Source organism: Melopsittacus undulatus, chromosome 3 (assembly GCF_012275295.1).
Source record: "Melopsittacus undulatus isolate bMelUnd1 chromosome 3, bMelUnd1.mat.Z, whole genome shotgun sequence".
NCBI lineage: Eukaryota > Metazoa > Chordata > Aves > Psittaciformes > Psittaculidae > Melopsittacus > Melopsittacus undulatus.
In genome coordinates this window covers 80,554,478-80,577,034 of record NC_047529.1, presented here as the reverse complement: position 1 = coordinate 80,577,034, position 22,557 = coordinate 80,554,478, and the positions used below count along the sequence as shown (strand labels likewise).

The following is a 22,557-nucleotide window of genomic DNA, read 5'->3' as shown; positions in this document are numbered from 1 at the left end:
AGATGCCTGTTTTTCATCATATTTTATTTTGTGGTCATGTGTCCAGTTCATTGTTCGGAGGGGTTTGGTGTGAGGGTCTGTACTATTTCTTGTGTCATCAGTGGAGACTGCTCAGTTGTAGGTAGTGTAAAATGATTGTCAGTCCTTAAAAAAAAATCTGTTTTCCACTTTAATTATGGCTACCTTTATTCTGTGCCTTTTGCATTGAGGCGTGAAATAGAGTCTAATCCTGTGTCACCCCTCTCTGCTGTGGTGTCTCATTCTGTTTTGTACTGAATTGAAGGGATACTGGGATGTGTTGGCTCAGTGTTGTATATTGTTTCTTGTTCAGTCCAGATCCAGCAATATATTGTTTAGATTTTGTGTCTGGGAGCAAGTATATACATGCAGATTGATAAACTTAGGTTTATAAAACTGAAGCTTTGCATGAAGGTATTTAAACTTAGGAAGTTACAAGAGAACGTAAGATCATGGCCTTCATCAGAACATTGGCATGAGAGTGAAGAATAGCTTCATACCGCATATGGTGTGTGTTCATGAATAAATGAGAGAGGAAAGAGATGCTTCTGCATATCCTTCTTACAGACCTACTCATGATGAATCTCACTGGGTTTGGTCAGGGCTGAGTTCTTAATTGTCAAAATTAAGAGGAAAGAAATAAGTGGATGTTCTTAGTGTTGCTTTTTCTCTCTGACAGAACAGTACTTTCTTCAAGTAATCTTTGCCAAGTTACTTGTGGTTTTTAATCTTCATCTCAAATGTACTTAGAATACAAAAGACTGTACAAATTTTCATCTGCCAAACCTAATTAAGACTACTCCAAAATGCTTACAGATAGTTACTTATTTTGAAAAGTGTCATGAAAAAGAGGGGAATAAAGTGGTTTGTTACCTCCTCACTGGCCCTTCTGCTGTTTTTAGGTAGATCTGTTGCAGTGTGTTTGAGCAGTTGGGAAAAAAAAGCAACCAAACAAAAAAACCCCCCAAAAAGCAATGATGTAGGTTTTATTCTTTTTCTTCAGACTCATGTATCTCTCAGGAAAATACCTCTTATACAAAGAGGAAACGGAGGCTGACAAGGATGGAAGTGCAGTGACTCAGTATCCAGAACTGTATTTCTGTGGCTAGAAAAGAGAGTCCCAGCTCAGCAGGGTAACTTGCAACTGCTAGGAAGAGGGTTTTAAGAGGATCATGTGAAAGGAAGAATTGCTGCCTTCATGGCAGGAAATGGCTGGAGCACGCACTGAGGCTTTGGCAGGGGAAGGTCAGCACGCAGGCTGGCTTTGGGGAGGCTCAGAGGAGGTGACTGAATGGTGTGGACGGGCAGGGAGCACATAGGAAGTAAATAATAGAGATTTAAGCCTGCTTCAGAAATGACAGGGCTCACTGCAGGTGCTGAGTAGGGATATCAGAGAGCAAAGTAAGCCTTCAAGTTGGTTGCACCTTGTTTTGGTTTTGCTTAAAGATAAATACAGACTATAGGTGGATAATCTTTGATGAGTGTATGAGTCATATAAAATGATGCCATTCAGGTACTGCCAGCAGATGCTTCAAATAGGTAATTTGTACCAGAGGTCTGGTTAGCTAAAACAGGCTGAGAGCATGAGTTGCTATTTTGCTAGAGACAGACTGATGTCCTGACTCCTTGTTCACATGTAACTTGTTCTGAACCAGCTTTTGCATTTCAGGTTGTACCTTTAAAGCTTTGAAGAGATCACCACATCTAAAAACACATGATTCTCCTTTCTTCTTGAGAAAGTAGTACAACAGTCTTTGTTTCCCTTCAAGTCCTGATTCCTTATGAGTGAGGCAGCTTACTTACTATGATTTGAAACTGAGAATGGAGCATAATATGAAAAGTGGTGTAACATCTTCGTTTTGCTTGGAGAACTCTGCTGTTTTTGTGGTGCCTCAGATGCCTCCTGTACTTAAGTTGTTCTGGTGCTCTTGCTGGGTTCATGGTTCAGTGTTCCACAAGACTGCAGTCTCTTCATATCAGAAAGAGAGTCTGTGAGGAAGCTTCTTCCTTCTGACACTTTCTTCTCATGTTAGAGTTGCTTTTACAGGTAGGTGAGATGTTTTTCTTGGCATGACAACTCTCCTGACAAATGGTTAGTTAGCAAGATGCTTTTCTTTTGATGTTCAAGTTCCTATGCATAGAGCACTTGCTTACCCTCAAAGGCCAAGTGTTTTTTATCTACATTTGTCTTTCAATGTGTGATTCACGGCCTTGGATCAGTCAGAACCAGTTACTAAGTTTTCCAGAGACTTTTGTGACCTTTATTGACACTGGGGTTCTGCCAACTTCTGCTTTTTATGCTCTCTTTAGCCATGTGGGGCTCTTCAAATTGTTTTACACTTCAGTTGGAGGTGCATCTCTGTTATGGCAATACTTGATCAATGCATTCAAGTCTCCAGTGAAAGCAACATACAATCGTAGAATATCCCAAGTTATAAGGGACCCATGAGAATCATTGAGTCCAGCTCCTCACAGAACTACCTAAAACTAAACCATATGACTAAAAGTGTCATCCAGATGCTCCTTGAACTCTGACAGGTTTGGTGTTGTGACCACTTCCCTGGAGAGACTGCTCCAGTAACTGACCACCCTATCAGTGGAGAATGTTTTCCTAGTATCCAGTCTGAACTTTCCCAGATGCAGCTTCATTCCATGTTCTTGTGTCTGTTTTCAGTGAGCAGAGCCACTGGACTGACACCACACCACAGGCTTAAGCAATTCCTTGAAACAAGCACATAGCATCTTGCTTATTGATGAGCTCCTGTGGGTAATAAGGTGCATGTTGCCCCTTTAAAAGCATACCTTGAAACACCTGGGAGATATGGCAACCTCATAGTTACTGAAGCCTGGACTCTGTATGATTTGCTCTGTAGGTAAGCAGAAATACTTCTCTTTTATTTGGGTAAGTGACCTATTTAGCCTAATTAGGAAGCGCTTTGGCAATGATGAAGCAATATGAGCACACAGTAATGCAGAAAGCCTATCTTCACTGTACACAGATAAAGGGAAATGAGCAAATAAAATACGAGATCCCAGAGCAGAAAGGATTGTAAGTTGGCAAGAGAGAGAGCTCTTATTGCAAAGTTGATATCCCTAATTGATATAAACATGAAGCCCTGTGCAATCTGTGGCAGTTAAAAGATACGCATCTAAATAATATTTAAATAGGTTCTTGCACTTTTAAGACCCACTGGAGTGTAATTGTATTCAACTTAATTAAATGAACCGAACCCCCCTGATAACTGTGCATTACTGCTCCTATATAAAACACTCTCCAAAGAGACTTCAAGATGTTTAGTTAAAGTGATAAAAAACCTGAGCCCAGTGCCATGAAGTTTTGCATGAGTAGCTTTATATTTAGTTCATCTGTATGCTACCTGCAGTGGTGGGAGAGTGTATGTTAACAGTACTGTACCCCTGCTAGAGTCAAAAGCTGAGGCTTCACTGAAGTGCTTCAGGGCAGAATCAGTCTTTCGGGTTTTACATTACCCATATGAATGTAGGGTGCCTATTTAAGCTAGTTTATTAATGCCACCAAAGAGCAGGAACCTCTCTGCACCTGTGCCAGCACTGAACACCCGGTTCCTGCAGAAGCCAAAGTTTGCGGGGGGGGAGCATGTGCAGGCAGGATGGGCAGCATCAGTGAGGGGGGCCTGGGCACAGCTGGCTAACGGGAGCTACAGGAAACCATTTCTGCTGCTGCTAACATTACATGGGGAAACATGGATTACTGCCATGCTCAATTATGGTTGTTTCCTTTCCTGGTAAAAGAGGGCCTGTCAGGAAGCGGTAGGAGTGAAGGCGAGGTTAGTCCCTGGCTACAGAAGTACTGGGTGTATCCTCCAGGCTGCAAGCTGATGAATTCCTAGCAGGAAGAAGTAAAAGAGCAGTAGTTTGAGATAGCAGTTTAAACCTTGACGTCCTGGTTTGCCACAGATGACAGGTAGGCTGCCCTCTGTGCTTGCAGCAGTAAATCAAGGGTTGAGTCTTTGGGGTGCACAGTACCCTGTACCATTGGGCTCAGCAGCCAGGGTAACTGATTTCTGTACCTACTCCCAAAACAGAGGAGAGACCTTGTCGTGCCTTGATGTGCAGAATAGTATTTTTTCACACTTTGTAAAACTGGATTTTTTGGGGTGAAGTGAGATATTCCAAGATTCTCTTTCCACCTTTCCAAAATCTTCACATGGATAGCTTGAGAGTGCTGGTCTCTTGGAAGCAAGCCTCTTGGTTGGCACACGGAGGAATAAACAATGGTACTTACTGTCACACCCAGCTTCATAATGGCATAGCAGCATTTCTTAATGTTGGGCTGCTCATTGCTGAGCTGGGTGCTGCATGAATAAAGGTGAGGTGCTGCCCTGTAGCCCTTGCTGTGTAAATGCAGATGAGGCAATTGGCTTGTCCAGCCAGAAGAAACCTGAGGCAACTGCATCCCTGCCAGGCTTTGCTGGGCACTGCCTTCCCTGTGGAGCAGGAGAGGCTGCTGAGGTGGTGAAAAATTAGGGAAGGCATGGAGAGCTCTCTTCCTTTATTGATGTATCTCAGAAGCCAGTACTGTTGGGTTTCAGTGGGCTGGGGGATGCTGGAGTCCTTAAGGAAGGCCAAACAGAAGACCTTTTCAGGATCTTGGGCCTGGCTCTTGAAAAGTGTGGTGGTGGGGGTAAAACCCAAACCAGGAGAAGTACAAATAAAGGTGTGTGGAACACACAATGGCACACTGAAGAAGCAAGGGAAATGGGCAGAGGTAACAGAGAAAGAAGGATAAGAAGTTGAGTTTTTTTGAGTGAACTTTTCTGGTCAAGATATGTCCTGCTTGTGCCAGACTGTCTTGGTGAGAAGCATCGCAAAGTTTAAGGTAAAGATGGTTATTCTCTACTGACACCGGGAAAAATTATATGAGTAGAGAGGAAAAAGGGTCAGAGTAGGTACTTGTCACTGTCACTGGGGGTTTTGTACAGCACAAGGCAGAATGAAATACCATTTCTGCCACAAAGAAATTACAGATGGCAAGACCTTCATAGTGTCAGGGCAAAAAAGAAAAACAACCGTTTTGTAAGCCAAAACAAGTCTAGTACGTTTCATTTGGAGAAACTACTTAAGGTCAGAGAAACTGGATAAAGACTTAATTTACTAAACAAGCAATTGTTTTGCTATGGATAATGTGACAATTGCATTCAGTATTAGTATGTCCCTTATGCATATACCTGTTAGCAATCCATATATATTGTGTTTCAAGCAAGAATTAATTTGAGCAGTCATTATGTAGGGTATTGGGTGCTATAAAGGTTTTACTGCTGTGTTGTTGCAACAGATACTCACAAATCTGAAGTTTGGTAAGTCCTTTCCATAATGTTTTGCAATGTTAAGATACTTCATTTGCAGGATAAAAAATTAGGTTAGAATAAAATCCCATATAGGAGCAGAATATTAGTGTACCAGTAGATGGTATTGATATTCTGGATGGCATTCATATGTAGAGGTTGACTTACAGGCAGAGTTGCAAAATCTGTAGAATAAGAATTGCCTATTCCTAAAATAAAATCACCCTTTGAATGCTTCTCAGCATACTCCTAAGAGTATGTTCCTAGTGAAACCCTTATTTTATAGTAGTTTCTCACTTTTGTTCTCCCCCCCCAGTTGAAAATGAAGCCAGAATTTCATACAGCAGAATCCTTGTTAGGTAGGATCTGAGAGTGTTTATGGCTCATTCACTTAGATAACTGCATTTTATTGTTTTATTCTGTCTTACCAACATGCCTGTCTATAAGGGAAGGCCTCTTAGTGATTACTGGCATAAAGTAGAAATCAGTTTTAATTATGCTTGGACATAACTTTGGTTATGTTTTGCTTTCTCTGAATCTACCATGCAACTTTAACACCTTGGGGAATACTAGGCTTGCTGAGTTTATGCAATTGCTATGAGATGCTGTTCTCAGTTTTTGTATTTAAATATCCATTTTTTGTGGGTTTGTTTTGTTTTGTGGGGTTGTTCATTTTCTGTACATGTTTCCTGTTAGTTTGATATTTGGTTTGAGATTTTTTGTTACAGAAGATTTGTTCTTGTCATGCTGTGTTAATACTAAATATAAAGAAAAGACACAAATTTTATTGAGGCCTCCTTCACTATTGCAGCTGATCTGGCAAGCACATTGAAATAAAAGATTTATTTAATCATCTGCTTAAGATTTTTGGCTTTTGGGTATCTATTTCATTAGACTAACTTGAACATGAAGCCACCCCACAATGTGTGTTAAAACCTCTGAATTCTGAAGCAAGAAATTAGTCTCTATCTCCTTGATAGTGCTTTAATCACATATTAATTTCATATCAAATGTTAATTTCTTAATTCTTGCCATTCTTTTTACCATTTGCTTCTGCTCTGAGTGTCAGGATAGAAGCCTGCTGCAGCTGGTGTGCATGAAGAGACACATTTGAGGAAAGTGTCTCAGCAAGCTCAAGTGTGCAGAAGGACGAGGCAGCAAGAGCAAGGGAAACGAAACTGATGAGAGGTGGTGTCAGGTGCAGCTGTTACGTGGATGAAGGAGGAGTTACTCTGCTTTACAAGCTGGCAATGATAATTTGTGCCTGACTGCTGACCAGCCTGGTGGGTAGTGGTGGCCTGGCAGGTGTCGGAGCAGACAAAGTTACATCTTGTGAGCTTAGTGCACATCACCTCAGGAAAAGGAGGATAGAAGATAACATACTATTATTAGGGAAGCTGGACATTAAGGGTGCTTTGAACTAACGCTTCAAAGCACCCTTATAATATAAGAATAAAATTTGCATGTGATCTTGTCTGTCAGGATAATGAGTGTGTGAAAGAGCTGGTTCTACTTGTGATAGATACCTACTTTTTAAGTATGTTGGAATGTATATTTGCATACATGCAACTTTTTTGTTACACACATTTAAATTTTTTTACATATAGGACTTCCTTGGTTGCATGTCAGAGAGAGGGATCACAATATGTGCTTTCAAGTTGATTTTAGTTTTCAAAGGGAAAAATGTAAGCTGAGTTCAGATTGCTTTTCCAGAGATACTTCATTACACATTCTTAACAAAGATTTCAGGGCTTTGCAGTGAAAAATTAGAGGAAAAAAGATTATATTGCTGATGGTGACAGATTATATTGCTGATGGTGCACTTTAATTGCAGAATTTTGAAAAGAGGAAGACTTTGTTTTGATGTAAAGATAGGGCAAGGTTTCATCTGAATTATGAAAAGCTTACACAGCTCTGTGGTTTAATATAAAGTTTCTGGGTCTAGGGTGACTGTGCTCTGAACTCAGTTGGGTGCATCAGTTATTTCATGTAACTGATGCAAAAGCTTTGATATCAAACTGTACTATTGTGCATTCTGCTTATTGTACAGAATGTGGAACTGTTTTAACCATGCTGCAGAGAATTTGACACAATTTTATTAGATCTATTTTTGTAACTGTCTGTAAAGCTTAATGACTTAACCCTCAGATGCCATAAAAATTAATGGAAAGTCTTCTATTGAATCAGTTTCATCTGTATGTTCTCTTTGTTCTCACAGTGTCCAGCTATAGAGAGGTCAAGGGAACCATGACAACCCTTCAGTATTCTCTAAAATAGCTGTTCTCAATATAAAAATGTCACGACTTCTACACTGAGTATTTTATGTCTTACCCTGAATATCAAGGCAAGCACTGGGCTGCTTGGCCTCATGCTTCTGTCTCATTCACATTTCTGACCTCGCTGACTGTCAAGACAGACTTTGAACCTGTCACTTCATGGGTGGTGGAATTGTTAGTTCTCCTGAATAGAAGATTGTCCTTTCTAAGCCCTAGGAAAAGAAGAGAATGTTTCTGTAGCAGCTTGCTGGGTTCAGTTTTAATGGTAACTGTTTTGAAGTTAAGCCGGAAGGCCAAACATCAGCCTTAATCCTGGCAGAAATAAATTGCTACCAAGAGGCAAGAAAGAGGATCAGAAATAGGTGAAAGACACAGTTGTTATTGAGCTCCACAGGCTTTCTTTATGCATGCCTGTCATCATTCTGCAAGTCAGTATTACTGCAGAAAATTGAGACACAAGGCCTAGACAGAGGTAAACGTAGGTGTGACTTTTTGATTTTGAGAAGGTTTGGATCTGGTTTAAATCTGCCTCCTTAGAAAGAGCTGTGGAAGAACGTAAAATACAGTGTCAGATTAATTACCTGTAGCCTGAATTCATGCATTACTATATTTTGCAGTTCAGGGAGGTACACTGCTAGTTCAAGGTTGCCTAGGGAAGGATGCACAAGTTACTCAAGCTTTCATGACCCTGTGTTAGGAAAAATATCTAAACCAGGACTGGTATCTCAGTCAAAATTGTTCCATGCAAATCTGAGCGACATTTGCTTTCTAGGTAAGCTAGTTCTGCTTGTCTTTAAACATCTTATAGTTTGCTATGTAGATATGAAGTCCTGTTGAAAGCTGTGTTTATTAGGTACAAACATGTTTCCTTTCAGTACATGTTTTCATTTCACCACTTTATAGTCACTCCTGCCTCTTACCCTTTTCCCCTCCCCAAACAAGCCTGTTTGCTCTGGCCTGAATTCTGGCTTTCATTTATGTACTTACAGCTATCCAAACCAAAGGTATTATTGAAATGCGGGGCCGTATTCCACAGATTTTTGGTAGGCGTCCCTGTTAAGATCAACTGCCAGCAATAAGCTGCTAATGTTTACAGTGACTCTCCACACAGTAGTCCTGTGTTTCAGGCATGGAAATTGATTTTTCTCATCTTGGCCTGTGACAGTCAAAAATATGCCTTTGCTAGGGCATGATTGCAGAGTTGTGAAAGACCATCTTCCCTTCATGTGTGCCCTTTCCACGTACATTTATACTTTAATAGGAAAAAGTCAGATCTTTTCCCTTACAGTTTCTGTCCTCTTCCTAACCTCCCAGTTTATGCATGTGCTGTGGACATAGCTGATTAGTTTTTAAGTTAGGAACTTGTATAGTACATTGTGTGCTGTAATTCGCATTGCCACGTGCAGATGGAGACCCATCTGTCTCCCTGACCAAACAGGCGTGTGGTATGCACGCCTTTTTTTACAGTTTTGAGATTTGTGCAGTTGCATAAATTTCACCTGATGTCTTTGAGAGTGAGCACATACATCTGATAATCAAGACCTCTTTCCACTGATAATCAAGACCTCTTTCCAGGCTTTCCTAACAGTGGTTGGAATAAGACTAGGATATGCTGGAATATGTAGCTTTGTAATACATTTTTACAAAATCTGAGATAGAAAAGCACAAACTCAGGTAGCTTTTTCTAAAGCTTATTCTGCATGGAAATTTATGCAGAAAGTATGTATGCTGGGCCAGTGCCTGGTATTTTGGTTTGTATGCAGGTTTATGAAATGTATATGTTACCTAGCAAATTCTATTATTCCTTCTTAGCTAATAGTGTTTTTTTTATTACTAGTATTTAAATATGAATGTGTTTTTACTTAATTTTATTTCCAGCAGAACTCTCTGACAGAACATTTTTCTCCTTTTACACTTGCAGATGTCAGATACAAAGGATTTTGCCAGCACGTTAAACTAACTGATGTGCAGTGACCGATAAATCCTAACTTTATAATAAGTGTCAAATCGTTCCAACTTTTCTTTGTAGTCACTCCATTAACAGGAATCCCGATGGATTCCTTTGGTATTCACATGCATATCAGAACTAATTCTCTGGGAATTCCAGGGCAATTCATCATTTACTCTGTGTTTTATGATGCCAAAAAATGTTGCATCCATACATTATAAAATGGAAATTTAGGAACACATTTGACAACAGAAAATAGAAATCTGAGGTAACTTCTGTTTTCATTAAAATATTTTATTAAATCTTCATTTTACATTTAATCCTTTAAAACTAGTGGGTTGTTTACTTTCTTGGCTATGAGGCTTTTCTATGGAAAGCTGTCAGGCAGCAGTGAAGTCTTAGGAGAAACATGTTCTAACTTCTTACGAGTAAATTAAAGCATTTCAGGAATGATATTTCCGCTCACTATTTGTGTTGCTTATGAATATTTTCCACCAGAGATCTTTGAGATTATATAGCTGGAACATTGCAGTTTGTATGGTAATAAACACAACTGGTGCAAAGCAGTCTTCACTGTAGGGCTTTGTTTAACTGTGAAATTTGTAACAAAATGAGAAAGAGTTTATTATGAGGTCTTGGTTTTAAAAATATTACTGACCTAAAGCAGTTAAGAGCGCATCAGTTGCTACTGTATTACAGATACAGTGGTAGGAATAAATTTGAAAGCTGTAGAGCTTCTTTCTTACTCTCATAAGCTGTTTCAAGTATGGGACCTATGTCAAAATGAGACAGTGTTGCATAACTGAAGCCATTATATGTTTCAGTGGTTTATGATTTTTGGTACCAGATAACTGTATGCTTTTTTCCCTCCCTGTGAAACTAAAATGACAATCCATGTTTGCTTAGACCCTGTTGTATTAATATTAAAATCAAGACCACAGTGTAGGGTTCTTAATAGGAAGACTTCTTTTCTATTATCTTAAAAATCATATGTAAGCCAAATAAGGAAAGCAAGAAAGTAAAAGGGACTTACTAGAATTAACATTAGTTTTTTTTCTTTGTGCATCCATAATATGTAATTCTTTATGCATCAGTAATATTTAAAAATATTATTAGTTATGAATGCTTTTATTATTCTATTTTATAGCAATGCTGGGGATACTTTCAAGACATTTTGGACAATTCCTTTGACTCTCTGTAAGAGAATGAATGCCTTCTTAAGCTAGAGCTTACGTTCTGTGTATAAATATTTTAAAATCCCTCCCCCACAAAATAGTACGTAGAACTGGTGCTGATTTTCTGTGAGAATTTAGAAACGTTTGGACAAGGTAGCGGTCAATAAGTGGACAGACAAGATGACATAGTTCAAAATTCATCTCAGTTGTAGTTTGATCTGTAAAGTAGATTCTCTCTGCCATTATTAGTGGGTTAGAAAAGTAAAGCATCTTCTCTTCTTTTAGTTTTGCCATATTTTTAATAGCATTTGAGGAATAAAGGAGGTGGGTGGAGGATTCCTACATATAACTATATAGAGGAATAAAATTAGAGGTAATATAAATCAGTCATGCAATCTTTTGTTAAGTTATAGCATCATTTCCTCACATGTCACATGAATGGATGCTGCGAAGTGGGAAATACTTGCTGTCTTTGGCTTGGATTGATTTGGTTATCTGGATTTCTTTCAGCAAAAGTAATGCTTTTTGGATACCTGCACACATAAGCTCATAAAAGAAGCTCTTTGCCACAGAAAGAAATGATTCAGTTGGCATCTTCCACTACAACCTCCTGGCAAGCTGAGATGTAAATGCAAATGTTTGTATTTTTGTTCTCCTTTTTCAAAGCTAGAGACTTCAAACCCCAAAACTGTCTGCATCTAGCTAGGAGGTTGTGTGCTGCTTTCATGGAATGGTTATCTCCTAAAGCTAGCTGTCTGGTAACCCAGCAAAAGCGTATGGCAGAGTTGCGATATGTTTCAATTACCAGTTCTCATCTCCTAAAATCTTGTAGTTTTTCTGTTCCTTCAACTTTTTTTTGACATTAAGCTTGTGTTCACACAGAACTAGTCTTCCCCAGAGACCTGGCATGAGCTGTTTTTGGAGCATAGCCTCTAATGTGAATCCAGAGCACTGACAATTCCTTCTGTCAGTCGGTCAGGCTGATGCCTGCAGCTCAACTTCTCTGGACACTGCGGCACTGGCGGACAGGGTTGCTTGTGAATAGGCCTTTCTTTGTAGTCACGTGCTCACTGGGGGTGAGGCTACATGTGTTCCACAGACTTTAATTGGGTCTAGCAATTGGGCTAATTTTGTTATGAGACAGTTGCAAGCCTTCAGCCTTTTAGAGACCATCTTTAAAAGAAGCACAGCAAACTGCATGCTAATGGAAGTGAAAAATGGGCACTTGTCAGATCCGTTGCTCAGCACCATTGCTATCCTGGAGCAGTCCATGACCATACACCAGAGGAGGTGGTGGGAAGGTGTGCAGAGGATCCCTGGAGTGTGCTGCTATCCTTGCCTCTGCTCCACACAGCTCTCATCAGCTAAAGTTCACGTGATGTTTGGATCTGGAGTATATCACTCAGTCATAGAATCAACTAGGTTGGAAAAGACCTGTAAGATCATCGAGCCCAACTGTCAGTCCAAGGCTGTCAAACACAACACTAAACCACATCACTAAGGGCAAACTGATCTCCCCTTATGGCTGCCCCTCATGATCTTCAGTCACAGCCCCCTCATAGTGGCCCACACTATATACCTCGGCCACACCTCATCTTCCCACAAGATCTCATGGTTACCCTTCATGGCTCATGGCTGCCCTTCGTGCCCCATGCCTGCCCCTGCTCTCACCTCATGACCTTACCTCACAACCACCCCACCTTCCTCTCAGGATCTTCCCTCATGGCCACCTCTGCTCTCCCCTCACAATCACTCCTCATTGCTATCCCCTCTGTCCCCTCATGATGTCCCCTCAAGGCTGCCTCTCCTGCCTTCTCACGATTTCCCCTCACAACTGCACCTGCTCTCCCCTCACAATCTCTCCTCATGGCCGCCCCTCCTCTCCCCTGACAAACTCCCCTCAAGGCTGACCCTGTTCTCACCTCATGATCTCACATCGTGGTCTCCCATCGTGGCCTCTCCTCCTTACCCCTCATGGCATTCTTCACAGGTTGTACCTGTTTCTGGGCAGGTTTACTGTATGAAATATAACAGTTTGCAGAATGGAAGGAGAAGATGGACTGATAAAGTAGAAAGGTAATTTCATATTGATCTAATAAAGCAATACTTTTCTTCCTGTCTGTGTATCATTACTGTTTCCAGCTCCTGTACTCTTACCTGGCAAATCTTATCAAGGAATAAACAAACGGGCTGGGGAAGGTACTCCAAACTGGACATTTTTTGTAACCCTTAGGAATGTTATGATGGAGTGGCTGGGATTCAGATGTCATGCCATCACTTTGGAAGTCATACAGGTTTTCTTATTGTCTGCAACAGCAAGCAAACAAAGGCTAAGTTTTGGGATTGCAGCACTGTAGCATTAGTTATCCCTACTGCGGGTGCAGGCCTAGTGAAAGCAGCTCATTGTGCCTGTGGGATCAGCAAGCATGCCCTCTACCACTGGAGGAGCGTGCAGTTTCACAGGTAGATGTGTGTAGGTTGTGTCATGGGCAGAAAGTCAGTTTCTTTCCTAGTTTGCTGGAAAGCGATGGATGGCCGAGAGGTGGCTGGAGGAAGACTTATTGTTGCTGCCCACTGAGCAGGTGGGCCCCCTGCCCTGGAAGAAAGGCAGGGTAGCACTGTCACACTCTCAAAAATGTCGTTTTTGTCTTTGTAAGCTATATGCTTGTTTAGCGGTGTGGAAAGTTGTTTATCTGAAGCTCTGGACAATCTGAAGTTCCCAGAAATGTATTTGCAGTAAGGAACCTGATCTTTTAATATTTGAAAAATGTCCTGTTTGAGATCTTTAGCATGTTGAGAGATAGGAAAAAGAGTAAAAAATACATAGGTATGTATATGTACCTCCATAGAGGAGGGTGTGTGCATGGATACATTTTTAGCGTAGTTAATTTGCTTCTCTTGTTCCAGCAGGTGACATGCAAATTGTTTTCCACCTGTACTGTACTCAAAAGTTTTAAGAAACTGCAGGCTGTTCTGAATTTCAGGAATGTGGAATTTGAGATACCTATTGCATGTGCGGGATTGCACTTTTTTAAAATAAGGAGCGTGTCTCATAGAATGTGAGATTTAATAGACTTTCAATTTGATTTAAACTGGAATGGGGGGAAGGGTGTTTTCAATTCCCTGGAAGTGCTGCCTTACTAGAACAGAGCTGCCTCTTCTGCATAGTGATGAACCCTGAAAGTAGGACCACATAATTATTTCCAAATGGCAATTTGGCATAGATAGTAAGGTGTGGCTTCTAATTAGATTTCCTCCTAACGTGTATGCTAAAAGTTTGCATTGCAATGTATATATATTCTTAGCATTAAATGATTTCTTAATTGCTCATTTTTTCTTAATATTCAAGAGATAACAGCAACAAGGAAACAACGCTCTGCAGTGTGTTCTTGTTCTTTCAGAATATAGTAGTGTAGATTGTTTCTTTTTAAAGAATGTATACAGTAACATGGGTGTTCTTTCATAAAGTAAACAGAGAAACAAAATTACTCCATCCCACCTTTTGGATCTATTTTAAGTGTGTGTGTTGTACCAAATAAAATGGGTAATTCCCCCTTCTGACCCCTTGTTCAGTCCTCTACAGCATACCTACCTGAAGTTTAGAAGGATTTCTCATGCTGCTTAAAATTCAGCCTTTTTTTGTTGTTGTTTTGTATTTTTCCCCATCTTTATCCATCATTTAAAACATATTAATTTCAGGCATAATTAACAGATGATTACAATTAGATCCTGGCTGTAGCCAATTCATTAACAATGTAGCAATCCTGCCTAGCAGCCCCTAGCTCCTGGGACTGAGCAAACCATGTTTCTGCCTCCAATATAGCTTAAAAGACCAACTGCCAGAGTGTCTTTGTGGGCGGCATAAATGTGCTTGTTAAAGTCATTTGGCTGGAATTGTTTGCAGTCTGGCTGATTGTGCTTATAGGCAAGGAGTTTAATATTTTAAATTGCTGTTAGTCATTGTCAAAGGAAGCAGGGCTACTCCCAAGTAAATAAGGTCAGTGAAATGTACGTAATGACAAACTATTGGATGAGTGGGCAGCTTCTTGAGAGAACCAGATGGAATATGAATATATGTGGGGGGGGAAGGAATTGAGGCAGATAGTGCCTGGGGATATGTTGTTCTACTGTCGTGCATTGCTGTCCCTGCCTTCTCTCTCTGTGTAGGAATTAGCAAGGTCCCACCTGTTTCTGAAAAGCTGCTGTTGGTATGGCTTTTCAAAACTGTCCTGGCATGTTAGAGTGCTTGGGCCAGGGACTGAGAGGATGACCCAAGACCTGTGTGCTGGATGTAGTGCAGGAAGGGGGTCTCTCTCAGAGTTGTGCTGTTACTGTTAAATTAGAATTTTAAAATGAACCTAATTTTTTCTTCTGTCTCCACCATAGGATGGGTCACTGGGAAATATTGATGACCTGGCACAGCAGTATGCAGACTACTATAACACTTGTTTCACGGATGTGTGTGAGAGGATGGAAGAGCTGCGCAAACGGAGGGTTTCCCAGGACCTTGATATGGTATGTAGAGAAATTACGACTTCATTAACAAATGATTGCCATTCGTGCCTCAGATGAAGAATCAGTATCTCAGCTTGAAGAGTTCTACACAGGGAAGTTAACTACGTGATTGTGTTCACGCACACAAACATTTCAGCCAACTCAATTAAACAGTTGGAAATGAGTAGTATTAGTTGTTTCTCGAAGTATTTGTTATGATTCATTAAGCCTTGGAGTCTGCATTTCTTAGCTCTTTAATTAGAGTACTTTTGCTTGCTCATATTTGCTTGCAAACTTCAACTCTTGGAAGTAAGATCATGTCTGATGAAAGTGTTCCCTTGCTCCAAGATGCTTCGAGTGTGAGCACAAAACTGTGTGCTATTTTTCAATTGCACTGTATGAACCGTTAAAGTACTACTTCTCAGAAGTCCAAGGTGCATACTGGTTTCAGGCTCTCAAATGTAAGCAGTCTTCAATTTTGTAAACCCTTTTCCATTATTATGCATTACAGAAACTGTAGCAAGGGACATTGAATCACTGAAGCTTTAAGAGTGGAGAGACCTTAGGAAGCCTGTAAGCCAACCTTCGACTTCAAACAGTGTCAACACTGAATTCAAACCAGATTGCTCAGGGATTTGTCTGATTGGGTGTGAAGACCTCCGAGGATGGAGGCTGTGCAGCCTCTCTGAGCAGCCTGTTATACTGCTTGACTGTTTTCACTATGAACTTTTCTTCCCCTGATATTCTATGCAGTAGCCCCATGGCAATTCATAACTGTTGTCTCTCATTTTCATTCCATGCACCACTTCTGTGAAGAGCCAGGCTCCATCTTTTTTATAACCTCCCCATAGGTACCAGCAGGCTCCCAGTAAAAGCCTCATTGAAGCTATCTCTTCTCCAGGCTGAATCTCCCAGCTCTTCTTGTAAGGCAGGGGCTCGAGTCCTTGAGCACTTTGGTGGCCCTCCGCAGACATACTGAAGTTTATCAACACATTCCTAGCACACAAGATTGTAGAGTTGGAGGTGGTAGTCCAAGAACGGTCTGAGAGGTGCCAGGGAAGGGGAAGGGTTGCTTCCCTCTATCTCCTGGCTACACTCCTGCTGACATGGTGTGTGATGCTGCTAGCTGTCATTGCTGCCCAGGCATGCTGCTGGCTTGTGCTAAGCCTACTGTCCTCCATGCCTTTTCTGCAGAGCAGCCCTGCCCTCAAGCATATTGACTGCAACCTGAGGTGGGCATCATCCATTACCTAGATGTGGTTGCACATTTCCTCCTGGGGTATCTAGCAGGATAGGCCCCTGTACTACTCTGCTTGTACCTAGCTTCCAAGCACAGCACATTAAACACTACTCTTAAAGCCCAACTAGCTGTTTTTTCATCCGTTTAGCTGTGTAGGCTGCCTGGGGACTCTCACTTCAGCTGAAACTAAAAGTCACCTCCATACCTCATTTTTGTTAGGTTTAAGGAAGAACCTCTTAAGAGGCCTATTGCAAAAACATTGTGTTTTCACTTGCTGGACAATTTCCTTACTGTCCTGTAACAGTAGTGAATGTTTGTCCGTACTTATGGTACACATATATGTATTACTGATTGCTGTGCTTTTTTCACTGCAAACTTCTTAGTTTTCGTAACATTAATCATGATCATCTGTGACAGAGAAAAAAGCTTTTAAGTCTGCTCTGTTAGGTCTTCAATGCTAAGTCTGTTTCTGAACAGTATCATATGTTTTTACATACAGACTTACCAGTATTTCCTTCAAGTCTAGTCTCTCAGAAAACAGGTTACTGAAGGAATTTCTGTTGATTTGGGTTTTTTTGTGTTTGGTTTTTTTTGTGGGTTTTTTTGTGGGTTTTTTTTTTTGTCACTTACAGTTTTGCTCTGGTTGTAACTTTTGTATAACAACCAAAGTATGGTTAATACCTCTACTGAGGCACGGCACTGTGACAGAGCCAGCATGGGATCTGACCACAGTTCTGTAGTTCCTCTTCCAGATCAAACCCTTCAAGACAAATCTTGGAACTGAAGTTGTGTGTCTTCTACCTTTGTTCCATTGCTTCCCTGGATTCTAGTACTGACTACCAGCACAGAGTGTTTTTTTAGCAGCTGTACATGATGGCATGGATTACTTAAGGCTACTTTCTTATTGGGATTCCAGTTTAGGAGCTGAGAGGCTTCCAGAGCTTGTATGGACTACAGACTATAGTTACACAATGAATGGCTGCAGAGAAAGTCATCTCTGTCCCACTGAAGCTTGCTAGTTCTTTCTTTATTTTTAAATGGGAAAAAAAGAAGTTTTTTGCAGATCTGTTGCTGCCAAGAAGTTCCAAGTGTTAAACAAAAGGCTATTACAGGAAAGCCCTTTGTAGACAGACCGTTGAAGCTTCTGTTCAAAGAAGCTGATAGCACAGAATCGTGGTTCTCATAAAAACTCCCATACTCATTGTGCCTGGTATTCTGGGTAGCTGTTGGCAGAAATGAAACCCTGTTTCAAGGCACTCTTGAAAGGCAGCTCCTGTGCTGCGTAATGAAGTGTGCCTTATGGTGGGAGAGGACTCCCTTCCATTTAGACAGATGGGCCTAATTTGGCTCCCTTCACTTCCGAAGCTGCAGAAGCCAGGCTGGAGAAAGCCATGTGAGCTTAATTAACTCACATCAAAGGTGCAGAGCTTCACGCTGGTTTAAATGGATGTGAGCTAACCCAAGACATATCAGTGAGTGATTCACTAGCTCATTCTTCTTGAGAGAAGCTACAGTTAGAGAAAATGGCTATGTGAAGAGACATCTGGAGATTCCTTTTCAGTGACTCTTGTATTGAGTTTGCTTGCTCTATTAGTCCAGTGATCACTTCTTGAACTGTCAGGTCAGAGAAAAGATATTGCAATTGAAAATTAAATCAGTGCTCAATTTTTGGTACATCCATCGCCACTACAATACAGTTTCTGGATATCAGATAGCCATTCTGCTGATAACACATAAGACTGTAGGTATTAGCTCACGTCCACAGCAACAGCATCCAAACGGTGGTGACTGCAGCTGAAACTCTCATGATTAAGTAGGCAGGCTTGACTTGCATACACAGGTAGCAGGAAGTGGCTATATTGACTGGAATGTATTTTTGGTGTGATAGAGTAGTAAGCTCTTTTATAATCTGCTGTACAGGCAGGAGCTGATTTAAACAGCGGAGCTGTTGAAGTGACTGCAAAACTACTAATGTGAAAGTCAGTTCAGAAGAGTGACTCATTTGTTGTGATATTTTTCCTCTCTTTACAGTTTGAAGAAAGGTGATGTATTTGCAGAGGGTTTGGAATAGTGGGTGGGGAGTAATGCTAGTGAAAATGCTAGAGCATCTCGCAGATGTGCTGTGATAGCAAAATACATGCACCTGATAGCAAGTATGTGCAGCTGCAAAATTGTTATGCACCAGTATTATTGGGCTGTTAGTCCAGCCTGGCTTTGTTCTGCTGTACATTGCTCTCCTAACGGGTGAGGAGGGACAGTTCTGTATATATACATTCTCTTCACAGCAGTGTGATTGTGCCGGAGCTGGAAGTAGGCAGTACTTCTGGGGATCTGATGGAGTGAAGGTTACTGAATCATGAGAACAGTGTACCATAGGATAAACCCAACCCCTGCACAGAGATTGGGTTTAAATGAAGAGTAAGGGTGATGGGTAGGGGAGGTGTAAGTCTCTGTTGACAGCTATCTCAAAGCTACAGATCCCATGTGCAAAAAATATCATAAAGCAAAAGGTACTGGGATACATCTTTTAGATTTTATAATCATTAAAGATCAGGCAGTCAGCAGCTGTGATATAGCTGGGAGGCTGCAGCTTGCTTTTTGGATGACAGTTCTAATGTCTTCCTCTAAAATCCAGTATGAGTGATAAACAATATGTAGCAGAAACTTGGAAGGACAAAGTTAGGTTTGGAGCTGCTTTTACTGAACAAAGCATGCGTCACCCAGGGGTTGAAGTGTCCTCTAGAAGTTGCCCAGAGAGGCTGCATCAGGAGGGCAGTGCAGTAACAAAGAAGTGTCTGAGCTGGCAGAGCTTTGCCAGGAACATGTATTTCACACCGGCTCGCCCAGATTGCCCTTTGTAGTGTGTCCTCTGGAAGGACAGAAATATGAACTGTTTATTGTTGTTTCTGTACATGTTGAGAACATTTTAAGCTGTTTGGGAGCAAGTGTTGATATCTTGATTATATTTTGTGCTTTCTAATCAGCTCTCCAACCTTTCCTATCGGACCATGGCCATTTAAGTCTAGATACCCTGCTCTGGAATTGAATTTTTAAAAAAATCACTTGGTAAAATTGTTTGGGAGAGCAGCATATCTTGTAACAAAACAGTAGCTGCAGACGCAGCTGAACACAGAGTATTTTTCCAAATAGGAGTTCCGTCAAAGATTGTTAGTTGTCCCTAACCACAATAACTGCTTTTTGCATTTGGAATTGTGCCTCTGTTTTTTTAATGGAGAATGTGCTTGGGTTTGGACATTAATGTTTGTGAACAGAATGGGAGTTACCCACATTTCCTAGCATTTGGCCTATTCCTGTGCACCATGTGGCTTTCTGGCTGAGGAATAACTGCAGTCGGAGTAGCTATAGTGGATTTTCAGGGCCATAATGGATGTATCACTGGTTATATTGAGCTGGACATCTGCTAAAATGCAGTTACAGCCAGAAAAGTGACTCTGTGAGGATGATGCTTTGGTACTGCTCGTACAACATCATCTCTAAACTGAAGAGACATGGATTTGATGAACGGGCCAATTAGTGGATAAGGAGTTGATTGGATGGTGACACTCAGTGTTGCAGTCAACAGCTCAACGTCCAAGTGGAGAGCAGTGAGAAGTGGTGTTCCTCAGGGGTCAGTATTGGGATTGGCCACAGGGACAGTGGGATTGAATGCACCCTCAGCAAGTTTGCCAATGATACCATGCCAGCAACACCATGCCATACACAGGAACATTGACAGGCTCAAAGGGTGAGCTGATATGAGCATCATGAAGTTCCAAGTGCGAGGTCCTGCACCTGGGTTTGGGCAATCCCAAGCACGAATACAGGCTGGGAGGAAAATGGATTGAGAGCAGCACTGAGGAGAAGGTCTTGGTAATTCTGGTTGACAAGAGGCCAGCAGTATGTGGCTGCAGCCCAGAAAGCCAGCTGTGTGCTAGCCTGTGACAAAAGAAGCATGACCAGCAGGTTGAGGGAGGTGATGAGAATCCCCTTCTACTTCACTGTCATGAGACCCCCTCTGCAGTACTGTCTTCAGCTCTGGGACCCAAAACACAAGAGGGACATGGACCTGCTTGAGTAAGTCCACAGGAGGGCCAAAAAGATGGCCAGGGGGCTGGAGCACCTTTTGTGCAGAAACAGACTGAGGGAGTTGAGCTTGTTCAGCCTGAAGAAAGCTGCCGAAAGACTTCAGAACAGCCTTCCAGTACCTAAAGGGATCTACAAAAAAATCTGGAGAGGGACTTTTTATAAGGGATAAGACAAGAAGTAATGGCTTCAAGCTGCAGAGGGTAGATTTAGATTAGATATTGGGGGAAAAGAAATCCTCACTGTGGGAGTATTGAGATGCCTATAACAGGTTGCCCAGAGAAGTTGTGGATACCCCATCCCTGTCAGTGTTCAAAGCCAGGTTAAATGGGGCTTTGAGCAACCTAGTCTAGTGGAAGATGTCCCTGCTGATGGCAGGAAGGTTGGAACTGGATGAGCTTTAAAGTCCCTTCTAACTTAACTGTGATTCTGTGATCTGCTTCCTTTGTATCTTCAAGATCATATCTGCTTGGCTTACTGACAAAACCAGGTTTGCCTTGCCTGTCAGCAGGGCAGAATGGCATTAATGTAGCTGTGAAGGAGCAAACTGCATTCTGTTGTTTCATCCATCACTGACAGCGGCCAGCTAACTGCTGCTGCCAAAGTCTGTATTGTAGCTGATGGTCTTGAAGTCAAAAGAACAGCTTGAGGATTTTTGATTGACTCTGACAGGTAGGGTTGTGGCACTGAGAAACTGCACTAATCTTTTGACTCATAAATTCCATATATTTAAAATTAATGCCACTGGAAAGCTGTAAAGCACACAAGTATACCTTTATGGGTTTTTTTTCCATCCACTTAATTCATTTTGATGTGTAAAAGGGGGAAATGTTCAGGATCTTTCTATATACATGGTGGTAAAGTTCAATGTGTTTTTACAGTACCTGCACATGTACATATGCACAGTCGGAAAATAGAAATGAACATAAAACAAACATAAGTTTCTTGTTTTGCTGCTCACAATGTATGTAGTCCTTAGAAGTCTTGGATGTGTGTGATTTGGAAAGATGCTCATCAGTTGGTTGTTCCTTTACAAATGGAAATCATGTCATCATGGATAAATGGTATGTGTCCAGCAAGGCAGAGTAGAGGAAAAGTGACAAAAGTCGAAAAATTAGTAATTTGAGTGGCAGAGTTAGTTGGCTTTAACCTTTTTAGAGGTATATTTGTCTGATAGGTACTGCTGGTTGGTGATATCACAAGAATACTTGAGAAAGTAGCCAGCCCTCACTGAAGGATACTGAAATACCCAAAACTCTTGCAGTCAGTGATTGAACTGTATTTAAGAAATCTCAGTGGTGGTTAGCCACTGAAGCTGGAGGTAGGATTCCACAGCTTTGTGGAATTTGCCCTTGCCTACTCTATACCTAGCTCTAGCTACATTTGCTGTCCTTTGCATCTTACATACATTAAAAAAATCTCAGGATCCTATAACAGACTGTATTTGCTGCCATGAAATCATCAGATCTGCTTTGCAAATGCAATACTGGCTGCTTTTACCTTGTCCTGAGAGGCCACCTCTATATCTTGCTGTTTCGTCTTGCTGGCTGCAAGAGGCTCTCTAAAGTATAAACAACATCTGAGTTGGATTAAAAAAGGTATCTACAGCGCAAAAAAAAAGAGCTGGAGAACACATAGATAAGACTTATTAAATTTTGGAGAGTTTCCAGGCCTTATCAGGCAGACACGCAAAAGAAAAAGTATCAGTAAAAGGCATGGACTTTCAAACATTTGTTTTTTTGTTTTTCTCCAATACAGCTTGAAGTAGAGAGGGTTTGCCTGAATGATGTGCACAAAGTAGGTTTGCATAGAAAATATGTAATAGAGATTTACTTTGCATGTAGTCTCAGTCTCTCAATATTTTATGCTTTATCTTCATTAATTCAATTCATAGTAATATTTTCATAATTAATGGAGCTTTTCAAAGGTAGACACAATGGACATTGTGGAACAGACAGGCTATTTTTAGTGTCTCATGTATTGCACACCAAGACAGCAA

At 41.1% G+C, this 22,557-nt stretch overlaps 1 protein-coding gene across 2 annotated transcripts in view; it reads left to right on the top strand.

Moving 5' to 3' along the window:
* SASH1 (SAM and SH3 domain containing 1) overlaps nucleotides 1-22,557 on the top strand; it is a 121,236-nt gene that overhangs the window by 9,897 nt on the left and 88,782 nt on the right. For both annotated transcript variants that reach the window (XM_034060509.1, XM_034060508.1), the window contains exon 2: nucleotides 15,128-15,256. In XM_034060509.1, coding sequence (XP_033916400.1) covers nucleotides 15,128-15,256 — 129 coding nt within the window. The remainder of the gene's footprint in view (nucleotides 1-15,127; nucleotides 15,257-22,557) is intronic.